Source organism: Palaemon carinicauda, chromosome 7, assembly GCF_036898095.1.
Source record: "Palaemon carinicauda isolate YSFRI2023 chromosome 7, ASM3689809v2, whole genome shotgun sequence".
NCBI lineage: Eukaryota > Metazoa > Arthropoda > Malacostraca > Decapoda > Palaemonidae > Palaemon > Palaemon carinicauda.
The window spans coordinates 132,172,243-132,189,810 of record NC_090731.1 but is presented as its reverse complement, the minus strand read 5'-3'; the positions used below and the strand labels follow the sequence as shown (position 1 = coordinate 132,189,810).

Genomic DNA, 17,568 nt, shown 5'->3' with positions numbered 1-17,568 from the left:
TTCTAGCATAAGAGTAAATATTTTATTCATGTATTTCATTTTTTTATTTAAGAGATGTATAGCCAGGTCATAAGGTGAGTTCCACTCATGTAGGTTTAAGTAATGTATGTAAATTGCATAAGACTTTCGCCATTCATTTAGTTGTATTTTCATTCAATTTTGTGTATGTAAATTTACCTTATTTTTTAAAGAATTAACTTTTTATTGCATGTAGTCTTGTTACAAAGTCTTATGTAATGTCGTTTATTTATGCTGTATGACACACACGAGGTATGAGCACGAAGGATTACGTCCTTTTTATGTTTCCAAGTGGGTAGAAAGTGCATAAAAATTCTCGAATTAGATTTACTTTTTTTTTATTTTTACGAGAGGAAGGTGGACGAAGTTACCTGAGATAGAATTGCCTCGCAAGCAAGGTTAGTACTCCTTCTTCGAATTACTATGTTGGCAACCTTACACCGCTAGAGCCATGATCTGCTAAAATTTTCTAGATTAATAAAGTCAATATATATAGACCTTAGGAATGCATAAGCAGCAAAAGAGACCCAGCCTATCCCTTTGAAAGAGCCAATGTCCGCGTGTCCTCTCTCTTCTCAAGTGTGTGACCTCTGAAACGCAAAAAGTGATTTATATCCAACATATATTGTGTAAAGTGTTGTTCAAACGTTGGTGAAATTATTGGATATTAATTCAAGTGTAGTGTGTTAATGTAGGTACATTTTAACATAAAATTTTGTAACAGGCCCTGTGAGATTTAGGTTAAAGAGTGAAGTGTATTAAAATTTTTGCTTAACCGTTCTGTAACCTCGTGTCAATTAAAAGACGTAAGTGTAACATTTACATATATGTAAATTTGATAACTTTCTAATCACTAGAGTGTCAAGTGTTAACTCTTTTAAGTAAATGTCAAAATCAAATATTATTACAAATTAATTTACAGTGAAACAAGTGATTGCATAATTTTTTCAGTTTATAAATAATAAGTAACTTTCTGAGTTGTCCTCTTTTCTATTGATGATCTTTTAATCAAGAGGAAATGAGTTCTTATTAAGGTATCAGAAATGATTAGAATAATAATGCTAATTGAAAACATGAATTCCGTGTTTGGTTATCGAAAAAATTACAATACAATAAAAATCGTTGATGAAATTATGTAATGTCAAGGTCAAAATGGTGGAACAATAGAAGTATAATAACAGAAATCTCTCGACCATTGAGGACTGTGGAGTGTGAATGAGATATCGAGAAGAAGGAGATGACACACCGCTACCTCTTTCACTGTCTGTTACTCTCGTTTCAAAAGTACATCCTCAAGACTAGAGTCAATACAGATAGGCACTCATCAGGAGGCGGAGCTTGAACCAAGCCGCACCCCTTGTGAAACGTCACGAGACAACCCCTAATCCATTTTTTACCACGTTTCGTTTGGTACGTTGGTGAGGCAGCTGAATTAGCAAAATTTCCCGCTGCAAAACATTGTGTATTCTTGTAGATTTAGTTCTAGGTACTTTTTGTCTTAACTGTATTCTATACTAGTTATCCAAAACTAACTAGTATGTTAACGAGAGTCAGTGGAAATACATGCATGGCATGAGAATTTTTGGGGAACTGTAGGAGATTTTGAGAGGAGAAAAAGAACCAGATAAATCCTCTTTCTCTAACTTTTTTCTTGAGGTTTTATAATTACAATGAAAATGACGTGAGAGGTTAAAAAAAATTTGAATGAGGTTAATGCAATAAAAGTTACTTTGTGTGTTCCATTCTTTGCAATATTAAACAATAGTGCAAAAAATTAATTTTTGTCAGATTTTAAAAGATAAAAATCCAATTGAATTGGCTACGTATTTCATGTTCAACGCTAAATAATTCAAGGCCAGATTTTCTTAACCCTGCCAACCTATGAGCTTTTTAGATGATTCGTTTGAATAGATAAAAACTCCAAGACACGACGTCTTAATTTACCCTAAAGAGTCTGGAAAGAAATAAAAGAGAAAAAATTATTCATTGTCTCGTCTATTTTGTTATTAGAGATAAAAAATATTAAGAATTTCTATTATGCTAAAAATCAACTGGACTTGTTCTTGAAAAAAAAGTAACTTAATTAAACATCAGATATATAATAAGCCTGTAAGAAATGCAAATATAGGTATATTGGTTGAAATTTTGCTAGGCTTTAGAGGATTCTTGGATATTATGCTTTACTCTTATCAAAAAATATCATGCACTGCAACCTTCATTTTCACAGATATTTAGCACATGGCACTTAGTCTCAGCACGTGAAGAATCAGTGCACGTAAATCCCTTTGCAAAGCACCAACATTCAAAATTTCTTTTTTTCTGTCGTCCCCATTTACTGTGAAACATTTTTCCTTGCACCATTCTCCTAGTTTTTTTTAATTTATTTTATTGTTTGTTACAGTATATGTAATTGCATCTATTTATATCCTTATTTTCAAAGCTTCTCTCTTTGCTGTTTTTTCCCTTTTTCATACAAGGACATTCCATTCGCTGAAATCTATCTTTGCAAGGTATTGATCCTGTAAAGATTTTTCACATTTCAAAAGAATAATACTCTTTTTTTTTTAAATCCACTAATGTTATGTGTTTTATCTGAAAAACTATTTATGTTTTCCTATTTGTTTCAATTGCTTCGATTGCTTAATTAGGTAGAGTAAAATGTTGCACATTTTTCTTGATGACTTCACATATTTTCTCTTCCAATGAAGTCATTTGAAGGATATTTAATCTCCTATGCCTACTGAATGTTTGTCTCTTCGCCCATAAAATATCTTCTGAAGCTATTGTTAAATCTAAATTCCATGATTTTAGGAAGTAATCTCTGAATCGAAGAAAAGCTAAATAACTTTTAGAATGGTTTCGAATCCGTGTTTTCATTTGTGCATGTGTATGGTGGGAGTCGTTAGCCTAAGCATATACTTTTTAATTGATTTCTAGATATATACTTTTTGTGTTAATTATTGTCTGGTTACAAACGAGACTAAATAGAGTAAATAATCAAATAATAATATAATTTATCACAATCATTCGTTAGTCGTTGGATGGCGAGGAGTACAAAACAAGAATTTTTTCTTTTTTGTGTGTGCATATTGTATATGCGGAAGAACGTTTGAGAAATGTAGGAACAATTCCTCTTACACTTCAAATTCATCCTACCCCTAGAATGGAAGTGCAAGAAGGGGATTGGTAGCGTATTTTTTTTCTATGTATGGATATTACAAACTTGAGTGTTGATTATAACCGTATTCATGACCCTCACTGTTATGGCTTACATAATTGTTTGCTTATTGAATTTTGTTCATGAAGGAAGTGATGATAATTTGCTAACACGCTTCCATCTTGACGATTTACATAACTTCGATGAAGGTTGGAGCCCTTTTCATATAGTTCAAGCAGTTCATTAAACTCGTTCCTTGTAGTAGATGAAGAATAGACTTTATTGCAACTTTCATTGAATACAGAGGTGACACACATTTCAAGATGAAATCACATTGAGCCAGATCAACCCGTTTATCAGTTTTTACTGTGCTTGCAGTTGCAGATTCATATTGAAAGGATGTATGCCTTTTGTGAAAGACACACGAAAATAAGAAATGTATATAAAACAAGAATGCTGCACCTAGGGAGAATCGAATTTGTAACCAACATAGTTTACAAGGCTAGATTTTCGAAGAGAGTGAGTAAACCTCACGGTTTAGGTTATACTGGACAAGCGATAACGGCCCTGAAGAAACGACGTCAAACCCATTGCAGGGAAGGGACTGGGGACTTCATTGAAAGGAGAGTGAGCTGGTGGAATTGATCATGAGATCCTGTGAAGCTTTGTGAAAAAATGATCCTTTGATTTCAAAATTAATCTAGAAATTTTACTTTTAGTGATCAGTTCAAACAATGTTGAAGGTTTCATTTATCAAAACTTGTTAATAAACTTCAGATTCAAAATGGTTCTGTATTGTTAATATTCACTGTCTTACCTTTATATTGAAGTATAATTCCGTTGTTCAACTATTGCAGCTCTAATGAAGAACCTTGTGTAAACGGGGTTTAAAACAGCTGTGTGACACAAAATATTATATGAAATAACATTCTTGTAGTTATCATCTCTTGCTGAAATCTTTAGTTTTACTTATCTGGATAAAAGACTACTATTGTAAATGGTATAAAGAGAGAATAATTCACCACGAACAATATTTTGTAAAGATTTAAAAATTTTGACATCGGTAGAGGGATGCTCTATAAATAAATATATCATCTTATTCTAACTAATGACTAATATGAGGGACAACTAAAATGCAAAATGCTTTTGAACATGATATTGGTCCTTATCTGAAAAAAAAATAGGACCTTTTGTAATAAAAGGAGAACAAATTTGACAAATAAATTGAAAAAAAAGAAACATTCGAGCATCATTAACTTATATTAACTTTTTATATAAAAGTGTTGGAAATTAGCCTACGCATTGGAAGATCCCTAAATGTTAATATTTCCTGTAGAGTTATTTGTATCAGGATATAACTTTTTTTTTTTTTTTTTTTTTTTTTTTTTTTTGAACACTGCTCATGTCTGCCCAAATGTACTGCTATTTCAGCTGCTGGACATTATTATTATTATTATTATTATTATTATTATTATTATTATTATTATTATTATTATTATTATTATTATCATTATTATTATTATTATTATTATTACTACTTGCCAAGCTACAAACCTTGTTGGAAAAGTAGGATGCTATAAGCCCAGAGGCTCCAACAGGGAAAATAGCCCAGTGAGGAAAGCAAACAAGGAAAAATAGAATACTTTAAGAACAGTGACATCATTAAAATATAATGGAACCAGTCGCACAGCTCAGAAAAGATCTTTTATCAAAGTGTCAGAAGGTAGAGGGAAAATAATGCAGTGTTTGAAAAACTGCTACCTCTGTCATTTAGTTATTACTTGTATAGTTATTATCTCAGGCATAACAAGTAATTTAGAGAAGAAAAGGGTAATTACACAAGTAAAAACGATTTGAGTTTAATTAACACGTGTCATACAGGCATATATATATACTCTGGAAATGCTTATATATGACTTTATAATCTTTGATATACTTCTTATAATGTTTGCTAAATGTAATTATATATATCACATAAGATAAAGCAGAGAGAGAGAGAGAGAGAGAGAGAGAGAGAGAGAGAGAGAGAGAGAGAGAGAGAGAGAGAGAGAGAGAGAGAGAGAGAGAACCATTCTTTCTCCTGCATACTTACCAAGTGTTTTATATCACATACCACAAGAGAGGGAGGAAATGCTGGAAAGGAGCACTTGTGAGACAATGAGTCCTTCATACTGTTTAGATTTAATAGCGAATCAAAAGAGCTAGCATAAAGCTCCATTTAATTCAAAAGTTTGGCACCTCGCGCGGAGCACTGTAGGCATTGGACATAAGAAACTCTTGCAGCCTTCCTTCTGACCCTAAATGTACTTGTTTTATGTTTTCTGCTTTACCTCTATTTTTGTTTCCTTTCTTGTAGGCTAGATGGATTCACAGTCCCCGTGGTTGTTGTATTTAACCCAAATTTACAAACCACATCCAAGAAAATAAATTTTTTTTTGCGCTCAATTTTCTATTTATAAAACTTAAAACCCACATTTATATGTAGAAACAGAAATATGTCAATACTTCAATAAATATTATATTGTACAAGACCCAGCTTGTTTTACTAGTCTGACTAGTCCCTTGTAATATCAAAAACATTATTTAGTGCTAGTCGGAGAAATGACTCTCTGAAGTTACTCTAGTTCAATATACAAAGTTCCTTTGCACTAATATCAGAAAAGACTAAATGTCTGTGCTGTAATGAAAAAAGCTGTATTGTTCGCAAATACCAAACATCCTCATTACTTAATTGCTAGATTTCCATATCTATAGGTTTAGATAAATTTGCAGTTTTCTCTTACTGAAATTAAGTTACTAACTTCAATATCACATCTCACATCTTCCAACACCTGTGACCTTGGAAAGTTAATTGTGATGCTGCTTTTTAACATAAACTTAAGGAAGCTTATCAAAACCATCTTTCGAAATATAAATGCGATCCTCATTTTCTTACATTTATAAAAGATTATTACTTATAGAATGATTCATGTAAACAGAACCTTCTGAATGTATATTTAGCACATTTTTTTCCTTTTCGCATTGAGTTTAGATTTATATTAATCACAACTTACATAATACCTTTAGCTTATAGTTAATTTTACATAAACACAGGGAGAACTCGAACCTATCGATGTCGCTGTTATCGTATTGTTTAGCAACACACATACAGTACAGTCTGTTAATAAACCTGTGTTATAGTATTTGATCATTTGCATGAAAAGATGAAGTACCGTCACTCGAGTAGTATCATTGGAATGGAGAAGTTAAAATTCTACCATTTTTTTTATTCTTAAAAGTAAGGGAAAGAGAAAGTTAGAAAAAAAAATTGCAATTTACTGATCTCTAGCAATTTCAGGTAGCTTGGTAAATCTTATTTCGAAGTGGTAGGTCGTACAATGTGAGACGTGTTTTACAAATTTGGAAAAACGATAAATTTCGGAATACCTTTTATATAAGTTGTCATATAAGAATTGTCATTATGAAATCACTGTTCTTTCTCACATGAGGAATTTATATTCTTTTCAAACGTTTTTAACTGGAATGAAAAAGTCCACCTTCGGTAATTAGCAGCAGAGTAATTTTAGGAGTTACGGATTGCATATACAGGTAATGGTATAACACACAGAATATGTTTGACGCATATAAAACAATATTAGATAAAAGTCGATGAGTTTAAAAGGCCTCTACTACTTTGACACCATATTTTTATACTAGTAAGTTTGTGAATGAAACTCACATAAGCCCGTCTTCCTTCTGTAACGTTAAATCTTAATATCTGCCTCAAACGTAGTTTGAGTCCCGATATGATGAGAATAGTCATGATGAGATAGTTTGGGGAGAGGTTTCGTGTTCTCAAATAATCTTCGTAACTGTTGAAAAAAAAGATATCAGAACTCTTTCGTTTATCTCTGAGTTAGTTTAGAATGATTTAGTTTTATTTGATCATAGTAATGACTTATTTAGAAATAAATAACCCTTTTGATTTTTATCTAATACGTCGACTCAAATTTATCAAATGTACTTTTTACAGCATTGTCTGGCTAAGCAGGTTTTCTACGAGTCCTTACTCTACGTGTGATTTATAAATTTCCGAATAAGAATAATAAAAACTGAGAATATCAACGAAGTCTGCTATTATATTTAATGCTTATTGATAACGAATAAAGACTAACAACGTTTATTTGTTTTTATAAAACGTGGATATGATCGGAATAGTAATCTATATAGGAATATTTTTGTGATCATGAATAACAAGTGTAGAGAAAGAAAATATTATTTAGACAAACAAATAATAATCACAACTGTAGAAAGCGTACAACAATAATATTTCCGAGGAGGAACTCTTAAAAAAGAGATGTTGTCTTTTGGTCGGTAACCGAACAGTGATTTCTTCCTTTCTTTAATTTCGTATTATCTTAACTAAGTAATGTTCTTTTCACATGTAGACACTCTTCTTGGAAACTTATTTGCAATTCTTTGGTCTTCTAGCCTTGTCGTAAATAAAGCTCAATAACACTGAAGAAAAAGTGAATATGCGCAGCACTACAACCAGCTCCCTGAAAAAAATCGGTATCGCTGGAGTCGTAGATGACGTAATAAGATCTGGGAAAGGTCGACGGTGAGGGCCCTTCAGCGTGCTTGTCCATAGAATTGAATAAGAACCACCAGGTACGTCACCACTGTGTTGATGACCTAGAAGAAAAAAATCAAGATGAGACTGGGTCACATAGGAAAATAGATACGCGTGAATTCACTTCAACAGGCATGTACAGTCATTGAAAAAAACTGAGTCGGTCAATTGCTGAGATTTGAGTGTGTATTGTTTTTGAAAAAGTGGAGCCTTTCGTAGATTTTCAGCGAGCAGATAAAAAATGGTTGTTTCAGTTTGATTTGATAAAGAAATTAGCAGCAAAGAAAATTAAATCATACTTATTAGCATACATAAGATTAAAAAACAAATCACCATTGGTATGATGAATTTATGTGAGGTCAAAGTTGATTGAAAAATTCAACCCATTTATACATACACGAAATTACCAAAATAGATTACAAACTTTATGAGGGCACAGGTTTTTATATCCAGCATATTATTTTTTTTTCTTTTGGAATTTTACGATTAGATTAATTGCAGTCTGAATCCCGTTTTGTCTCTTGTACCTTTTGACCTGAACGCTGGTTTCCCCCGTCTTATTGGCCATCATATAAGAAAAAATAATGTTTGCCTTAATTATGACCTTTGGAATTTTATATCCCCATTCCTCTCCCTTTATATTGAAATGATGAAATTCAGGCTTTCAGGCGCATACTGATCTGCTCTAAGATAAGGTTATCTATTCTTTACCTCCATGTTGTAAAGCAAGAATCAAAGTCAAGACTCTCTAACGGGGTTTGTCATCCAAATTTAAGTTATGAAGACCAGACTACCAAATCAGTATTTCTGAATATAAGTAAACGGAAATTAGTATTTCTTACATTTGTTTATTAGTATATTTATATATGTATTTATTGAAGTAAGGAGGACTTTTCTCTTAAACTATTAAAATAACTAGTTAAATTACATTTATATGCTTGGTACCATCTAAGTCCTGCTTGCTTACTACGAGCTAAGTAATTAGCTAACAAGCCTGCTAATCACGCCATTTTCTCTTTACTTGGGAGGTTCATGGATATACCCAAGTCAGTCTGGTCTAGCATACCATACCGTCCATATCTTCACTGGCAGTATTTCGGCACGAAGATTTGAGCTGCTAGATTTGTGCTACAAGATTTTCATACCATTGAATTTGTGCTGTGCTGCTATTTTATTGAACCATGTTTGGATTACGAGATTCAAGTGTTTCTACATTCACGAAGTTATTTAACATGAACTAACTTCCTTTAATTTGGACTCTGAGCTTCCTCCGACATGAAACTTTAAACTTCGAGGGCATTCGACTCGTCTCATAGCTTGCATGGATAAAGGTGAGAACCAAGCATTGTTAGGGGTTTCTAAATGTTTAATGGTAATCATTATCCGTTGCCTTAAGCCTTCAAAGCACCAATATAAAAATAGATTCCTTCCTCTCTGATAGATATATATATATTGTGTACTATTAAACTAATTGTGATATTTGTACAATACTTTCACTTAGGTATAATTGGTGAAGCTAGGTCGTCCTGGGTTATCATCCTGCGTTCATCTTTCTTATTTATATTATTGGTAAGACTTTATATTAGATTTAATTCGAAGGGTGAATGTTATATTGAATACATTATGCAAAATTATATTGCTTATATTTATAGCTTCAGGACAGTGTTTGATGTCGGAATGTATTTCATTTTCCAGGATATCATTTATCCATATGTTTAATTGAAGTGGCTTAGTCCGAGGATAAATTCCCTGTTTCTTACATTGGCGAGCACTTCCAACATTATCGGTAATGGCTTATTAGGTTTATATAGATCATATATGCAATTTACGATTTATTCATATATACGTTGTTCAAATTGGATTTATATAATTTCCTTTCTTTTATTATATTTTGATATTCCTTTTTGTTGTTTATACAGGTGAGGTTGGAAAAGCTGAAAGTAGTTTGGAAATTACCCCTAGTTATAACCACCTTCAAGCAATCGGAATAGACAATTTATTGCATTTTTACTTCTCTGAAATGTTTATAATAAATTTGGTGAATTGTTTTGAAGAGTTTTCCTAACTACCATTGTAGAATGTTCAAATTTCAGCTTATGGCGCCCAACGTGGGGCTTTGATGGAGACTGCTGAATTTGCCGGAGTAAATTTCTTGTGTTAATGGTTGCTCAGAGTCCAATAATCAATTTTCTTTTTTAGCTCGTTAAATTTGTTAAATATGAATAAGTTACAGATATTTGTAGGTCAGCGGAAGACTATTAGGAAAAAGGTCACTGAATGTTTTAATAATGTTAATAATTATGATTCCTTTAATCCTTCTGAGCGTTTGTCTGAGAGCTATTCTCTTACATTATAAGGAAAAGTTGTCTGATCTCGATAGTAAGATTCTAGCTGAGAAATTTTTTGATAGAGAAACTGTAGTTGAGGCTGATTTGGAAACTGAATTAAATTCATGTCAAGATTATTTGGATAAAATTGAAAGGTTATTACCCTCGCTTGATGTTTCTGCAAATCCTTGTTCTAATGTAACTGATACTGCTAGAAGCTTGCTTAAGCAGCCCACAGCTCCTCTTCCAAAATTTAGTAGTAGAGAAGGGGAAGATTTTCTAAGGTTCATAACCGAGTTTGAAAACACAACCAGTGCATTTAGTTATCCAGATAGGGATTTATTGCTTTTACTAAAACAGCAAATAGATGGTAGGGCTAAGTATTTGTTGTATAGCTTAGAAGCTGACAAGCAATCTTATAAAGATGCCAAGGAGTTGTTGGTTTCAGCTTTTGCTTCTAAAGAAGCTAGAATAAATTCTACCATCCAGAAATTGTTGAATCTTAAGCTTGGAGAGAAGGATGATCCTTTCATATATATCTCAAATCTGAGAACTATTTGTGAGGCTGTTAGGACGTTAAAAATTGATGCTAATGAGTTTACAAGGTTTTTTGCTTGGCGTGGAATTAATGATAATTTCAAGAGTCACTTGGTTCAAATCACCACGAAAACTCACCCCTCTTTGGATGATATTCTCGATAATTTTTTTAATGCTAGTGAGAGGTACGAAAGTACTAAAGGTAAAACTCCTCAAGAGATTAAGTTTAGAAATAAGTTCAGAAATACTCCTGTTAAAGACAGTACTGATAGTTTGGCCGTTAAAACTAAAGTAATGGAAAGTAAATTTTCTGTACCAAACTGTCTCCTTTGTAGTAGAAGTGATAGTAAGGAAACTAATCATTATGTTAATAAATGTCAGAAATTCTCTACTCCTGCAGAAAAAGTTCACATAATTGAGTCTTTCGGAGGTTGTGTAAAATGTGGAATGTTAAACCATATGTCTAGCGAGTGTAGGTTTAGGTTTAAAAAGCGTTGCATAAATTGTAATGGTTATCACATGAGTTACCTTTGTGTGTCAGAATCTGCAAGGGATGGATCATCTCGGACTAATAAACTTAATTCTAATGCCAAACAGGAGGCTAGCAGTGGAGTTGCTGTAACACACCAGTACTCGACGAATTCCATATTGCCCACATTTACTTTTTCTCTTGAGGGCAATGATAGTGTCTATAGGGGTTTGAAGGACAGCGGTTCTCAGAGTACATTTGTGTCTGCTAGATTAGCAAATTCGCACAATTTTAAAATTGTTCACTCAAACATTGAGCTCACTGTCAAGGGCTTTAATGAGAGTAAAAGGTACTGTACTAAAGTTATTAAGATGCCTCTTAGGATTGGAGATTCAGTAGAGCATATTTTGGCAATTGTGGTTCCGGATATAAGCATTAATTTGGAGTTACCCTTTCTTGGTGAACTTGTTGAAGCTGTGCACAGTAAAGGGTTAGTTCTTGCTGATAAATTGTTGAATAGTAATTTGAGGAAAATTGATAATGTGCATCTTTTGCTGGGCACAGATTCTTTCAGTTGCTTAACGGGAAAAGAGATACTGATTGGTAATGTGAGTCCTTCTGTGTACATTGAATCTAAGGTAGGAATAATGCTCACAGGTAATATTGAAGCTTTGCTTGCCAATTTCAGAGGTACAGATGGGGGATTGGGAGCTTGTTTATCAGTAAGTAAGGAAGCTAATTGTTCAAATATCCATGTTTACAGCAATTCTTTCTTTCTTAGCAATAGTGTTGATATTTTGGAAGAAAATTGCCTATCAGGGTTTACTACCAATACATTTTTTTCAGTCCTTAATGATAAGGGTGATATTTTGGAGGGACAATTGCAGCGTGCCACTGATCAAATTCTCGAATCTGAGTGCAAATATTTCTTGAATTATGATCAAACGAATTATTGTGAAACTAATACAGACCTTGACGAAAAGTTAACTGAATTTACTTTAAAACAGATTAGTAGAAGATCTGACGGAAGGATAGAAGTTCCTTTGTCATGGAATACCAAAGTGTCTCATTTACTTTCTAAAAATGAGGTTTTATCTAAGCTCATACTTAAGTCAAACCTTAAGAAGCTCAGGAAGAATGAAGGTCATTTACAATTAGTTGATCAAACTTTTAAAGAGCAGATTAAGTTGGGTATCATTGAGCCAATATATGATTTAGAGGTTTACAAGGCTGAACATCCCTACTTCTCTTTTTTGCCTCATATGCCTATTTTTAAGCTAGACAGAGAGTCGACTAAATGTAGGGTAGTGTTTTTGTCTAATCTCAAGGAATCTTCTAAAAGCACATCTTTATCACATAACCAGTGTATGTTTTCAGGACCTATTTTGAATCGGAAATTGTCATCATCTTTCCTTAATTTACGGTTTGATAATTATTTGTTAGTTTTTGATTTGCAGAAGGCGTTTAATATGCTTGCTTTAAGTGAAGCTGACCAAGCTAGATTACTGTTTTATTGGTACAAGAATGTTAGTAAGGGAGATTTTTCCTTGGTTGCATTTAAGAATGTTAGGCTTCCGTTTGGATTAAGATGCAGCCCATTTTTACTTATGATATCTCTGTATTACATATTAGTTGCACAAGCATCTGACCAGTCAATGTTGTCTGAATTGAAGCATTCAATATATTCACTTATATATATGGATAATGGAGCTGTCACTTTCAATGATTCAGAGAGTTTACATTGGGCTTATAAACAGATTTCATGTATTTTTGAGCCATACAATTTTAAGGTTCAACAGATTGTCACTAATGATAGGGATTTACAGGATGTAATTGATGCAGAGAATAGAGTAGTCACTCCTGAAATAAATAAACTGTTCGGTCTAACATGGGATAGGTACTCTGATGAGATATTTACAAAGCCCATTAATCTAAATGCTGAAGCTAAGACTAAAAGGTCCATATTGCAAACTATTGCTTCCCAGTTCGATATCTTTGGATTTAATATGCCATTATTTAACAGGTGTAGATTATTTATGCATAAATTACAGTGTCAAAAGAAACTTGGATGGGATCAAATACTATCTCAGGAGTTGCAGAAGGAATGGCAAAATATTTCAAAGCAGTGTAACAGAGCAGCACCTTTACGTATTTCTAGATCTGTTGGTCCTCGTAATGGTGAATATAGTATTTTAGTGTTTACAGATGCCAGTCGTGATATATATGGATGTGTCCTTTATTTGCTTCATAATGAGTCTAATAAGCTTAGCTTCGTTCATGCCAAAAATAGGCTAGTTAATAAACAGCTAGATGGCAAGTCGATACCAGCCCTTGAGTTAAATGCAATAAGTTTAGGAGTAGAATGTGCTATGGAAATTTTCAATGACTTATCTGGGTCACATTGCATGAAGCCTCTACAGATTGTGAATATAACTTTATATACAGATTCCATTTGTGCTTTACATTGGCTTAATGCATCTTCATCTAAACTAGATAAAATGAATAAACACACAACATTTGTTCGCAACAGGATTCATAATATTCAGAGAAAGTGTGAAATGTTTCCTGTCACTTTTAAATTTGTTTCTGGTAAGGCAAATCCTGCAGATTTGGTGACAAGATGTGTGTCGTATAATCAGATCATGAATTCAAATTATTTTTCAGGACCTAGTTTGGATGAAGCCAATATTCCAGAGCTATCAGTCACAATACCAGCATTTGAAATTGGTGAAGAGAGCAATTGTTCCCATGGTCTTTCTGTGCTTTTGTCCAGTGCGGAGCCTCTCATTGATATTAACAGGTTTTCCAGTTTTAGGAGACTAGTGCTAGTATATCGGAGAGTTTTGATGCGTGTCCAGAAATGGAAAGTTAGAGCAGGGTTGAAGTGTGATAATGACGATTTTAGTACTCCCTACTTTGTTCAAGCCCTTAATTTATCGATATCTTTTGAGCAGAAGAAATATTTTTCTGAAATTTTTGAATATTTCAGTCAAGTTAATGTGCCTATTAAAGACATTCCTTCTATTGTGACAAAGTTTAACATATTTTTTGATGAGCAAGGTTTGCTTAGAGTAAGAAGTAAATTTAAGAAGTGGTATTTAAACAAAGATAACAAGTTTCCCATTCTACTGCCTAATGATAGTTATCTCACAAGACTTATTATAATGAATGCTCATGATAAATTACTTCATTCTGGTAGTTATGCCGTATTGACCGAATTAAGAAGAAATTATTTCATACCCAAACATTTTTCTACTGTTAAGAAAGCTTTGAAGCAGTCGGTTCAATAGTCGTAGCATTAAACTTAATCAGAATTCCTATAGAGATTTCCGTTGTAATCCACCTAATGTACCTTTTGCCAATATATTTATAGATTATCTTGGTCCATTTTCAGTTAAAGTTAGTGGTGGGACACATAAAGTATGGTTATTATGTTTGACTTGTACTTGGTCTAGAGCAATTAATATGAAGATAGTTAAAAGTTTAAATGTAAGTGAATTTTTAAGAGCTTTTCAGATGCATTGTTTGGAGTATGGGATCCCTCAGTTGTGCATTAGTGATCAGGGATCGCAGCTTGTAGCCGGAGCTAATATTATTACATCGTTTATCAGGGATCCAGAAACTTTGCTTTATTTTGAAGAAAATAATGTTGCCCCTCTTTCCTTTCAACAATATTCCAAAGGTGCTAGTCAGTTGGGATCTATGGTTGAGGTGTGCGTTAAAATGGTAAAAAGGTTAATTTTTGGAGCAATAAAGAATAACATTTTATCCTATTCGGATTTTGAATTTTTAGTATGTAATGTGATCCATCTCGCTAATAGACGTCCCATAGCTTTTAAGGAAGTTGTTAGAAATGATAGTAAAGATTCTCTTCCTGAACCAATCACCCCTGAACATTTGATCAGAGGGTATGAGCTGTCTTCTTTAAATTTGATTCCTGAATTGCAGAGCATTCCACAAGATCCAGATTTTGATTCCAGAGACATAGAGAGGAGTTACCAGGGGTTGTGCAAGGTTAAAGAAAATCTTAATAATATTTATCATAATGAGTTTTTAGGTAATTTATTATATCAAGCTATTGACCGAAAGGACAGGTATCGTCCGGTTTCTCATGCATTGATAAAGCCAGGAGATGTAGTTCTTGTGAAGGAGGAACATACTAAAAGGAGTAATTATCCCCTAGGATTAGTTCGCGAAGTTGTAAGTAATGATTTGGGAGAGGTGACCCAAGTAACTGTACTGAAAGGGAAAACTAAAAAGATTACTAAATTGCATGTAAGTCAAATAATTCCTTTCCTTGAGAGTAATACTACTGATGATATAATTTGTAATACTGATACTAAGAATGTTCCTGGTGCTGATAGAAAGAAAATTTCCTCGCGACCTAAAAGATAAGCTGCTACGTTAAGTGAGGAAAGAACAAGAAAAATGTTGCTCTAATTTCATATGTTCATTTACAACGATGAAGATTTTTTACCTTTGAAAAATCTTCATCCTCTTCCGTGGACTAAACGGAAATTAGTATTTCTTACATTTGTTTATTAGTATATTTATATATGTATTTATTGAAGTAAGGAGGACTTTTCTCTTAAACTATTAAAATAACTAGTTAAATTACATTTATATGCTTGGTACCATCTAAGTCCTGCTTGCTTACTACGAGCTAAGTAATTAGCTAACAAGCCTGCTAATCACGCCATTTTCTCTTTACTTGGGAGGTTCATGGATATACCCAAGTCAGTCTGGCCTAGCATACCATACCGTCCATATCTTCACTGGCAGTATTTCGGCACGAAGATTTGAGCTGCTAGATTTGTGCTACAAGATTTTCATACCATTGAATTTGTGCTGTGCTGCTATTTTATTGAACCATGTTTGGATTACGAGATTCAAGTGTTTCTACATTCACGAAGTTATTTAACATGAACTAACTTCCTTTAATTTGGACTCTGAGCTTCCTCCGACATGAAACTTTAAACTTCGAGGGCATTCGACTCGTCTCATAGCTTGCATGGATAAAGGTGAGAACCAAGCATTGTTAGGGGTTTCTAAATGTTTAATGGTAATCATTATCCGTTGCCTTAAGCCTTCAAAGCACCAATATAAAAATAGATTCCTTCCTCTCTGATAGATATATATATTGTGTACTATTAAACTAATTGTGATATTTGTACAATACTTTCGCTTAGGTATAATAGGTGAAGCTAGGTCGTCCTGGGTTATCATCCTGCGTTCATCTTTCTTATTTATATTATTGGTAAGACTTTATATTAGATTTAATTCGAAGGGTGAATGTTATATTGAATACATTATGCAAAATTATATTGCTTATATTTATAGCTTCAGGACAGTGTTTGATGTCGGAATGTATTTCATTTTCCAGGATATCATTTATCCATATGTTTAATTGAAGTGGCTTAGTCCGAGGATAAATTCCCTGTTTCTTACATTGGCGAGCACTTCCAACATTATCGGTAATGGCTTATTAGGTTTATATAGATCATATATGCAATTTACGATTTATTCATATATACGTTGTTCAAATTGGATTTATATAATTTCCTTTCTTTTATTATATTTTGATATTCCTTTTTGTTGTTTATACAGGTGAGGTTGGAAAAGCTGAAAGTAGTTTGGAAATTACCCCTAGTTATAACCACCTTCAAGCAATCGGAATAGACAATTTATTGCATTTTTACTTCTCTGAAATGTTTATAATAAATTTGGTGAATTGTTTTGAAGAGTTTTCCTAACTACCATTGTAGAATGTTCAAATTTCAGCTTTTTTTCTTTCTTTTTAATCTTTTTGAACCAAATAAACCCACATGATATCTGGTGAATATTTGAACAAGTAATGAACTCCCACTCAATTTATCACTCGTTCTAAATACAGTATAAAAAAAAAACTCGACCCCTTCAATAAAAAGAATAACAAAATTGCCTTAGTTATTTCAAGTAATTGGAAAACCATTTCGCCCTTATAACACGTGTAGAACATTCTCTTCCTCTTTTTATTCACATTAAAAGTTCCACGAACTAGATACTCACTGTTGTTGCCATTCCTTTATTGAGGGTGAAAAAACCCTTTCCTTCAATTTGGGCATCAAGTCTATCCAGGTGATCTATTAGCGTCATCATCTGCGAAAAAAAACGCAATTAATCAGGTACTGTAAAATAAGAAGCTGTGCAAGAAATAGAATTAAAATGTTTAGAATTTAATTATACTATAGTTCATTCATCAAACCCACACTCCACACATCCATATAAGCAAGATATTGGCTTTTAGAAAAGCATGTCTTTTTTTATGTATTTTTTAGTGATGTAAAATGTTTTGAACATCCTAAGTGGGTAACAATCACACTTTGAGTAATAAATTATTTTTTATATTTTTTTTTCTTTTTTTTTTGGGGGGGGGGGGGCTGGGTGAGGGCAAGGGCAAACTGCTAGT

The 17,568-nt window shown here is 33.1% G+C and overlaps 2 protein-coding genes across 6 annotated transcripts in view; one reads left to right on the top strand and one right to left on the bottom strand.

The window, feature by feature from the left end:
* Nucleotides 1–5,048: 5,048 nt before the first annotated feature.
* The window catches only part of LOC137643636 (uncharacterized), a 33,131-nt gene continuing 20,611 nt past the window's right edge, over nucleotides 5,049–17,568 (bottom strand). Inside the window, exons 3-4 of the mRNA XM_068376353.1 lie at nucleotides 17,169–17,258; nucleotides 5,049–7,849 (exon numbers count right to left, since the gene is read on the bottom strand). Of these exons, the coding sequence (XP_068232454.1) occupies nucleotides 7,787–7,849; nucleotides 17,169–17,258 (153 nt within the window). The 3' untranslated portion in view covers nucleotides 5,049–7,786. The remainder of the gene's footprint in view (nucleotides 7,850–17,168; nucleotides 17,259–17,568) is intronic.
* LOC137644015 (uncharacterized) lies at nucleotides 8,611–16,856 on the top strand. Of its 5 annotated transcripts, none has more exons than XR_011045115.1 (5): nucleotides 8,611–9,118; nucleotides 9,289–9,573; nucleotides 9,707–16,141; nucleotides 16,504–16,594; nucleotides 16,728–16,856. XR_011045115.1 is itself a non-coding variant. In XM_068376891.1 (4 exons), exon 4 carries the CDS (start codon nucleotides 10,076–10,078, stop codon nucleotides 14,408–14,410), a length of 4,335 nt encoding a protein of 1,444 aa, XP_068232992.1. In that variant the 5' UTR covers nucleotides 8,611–9,118; nucleotides 9,289–9,356; nucleotides 9,483–9,573; nucleotides 9,707–10,075; the 3' UTR covers nucleotides 14,411–14,415. The 5 variants fall into 5 exon arrangements, 2 of the variants coding, with proteins under 2 accessions (XP_068232992.1, XP_068232994.1); XR_011045114.1 differs by having other exon boundaries at nucleotides 9,707–16,377; XR_011045113.1 differs by having other exon boundaries at nucleotides 9,707–16,594.

Excerpts from the sequence above, each read along its gene's own strand:
- LOC137644015 (XM_068376893.1), top strand. The coding sequence starts at position 10,076 with ATGTTAATAATTATGATTCCTTTAATCCTTCTGAGCGTTTGTCTGAGA.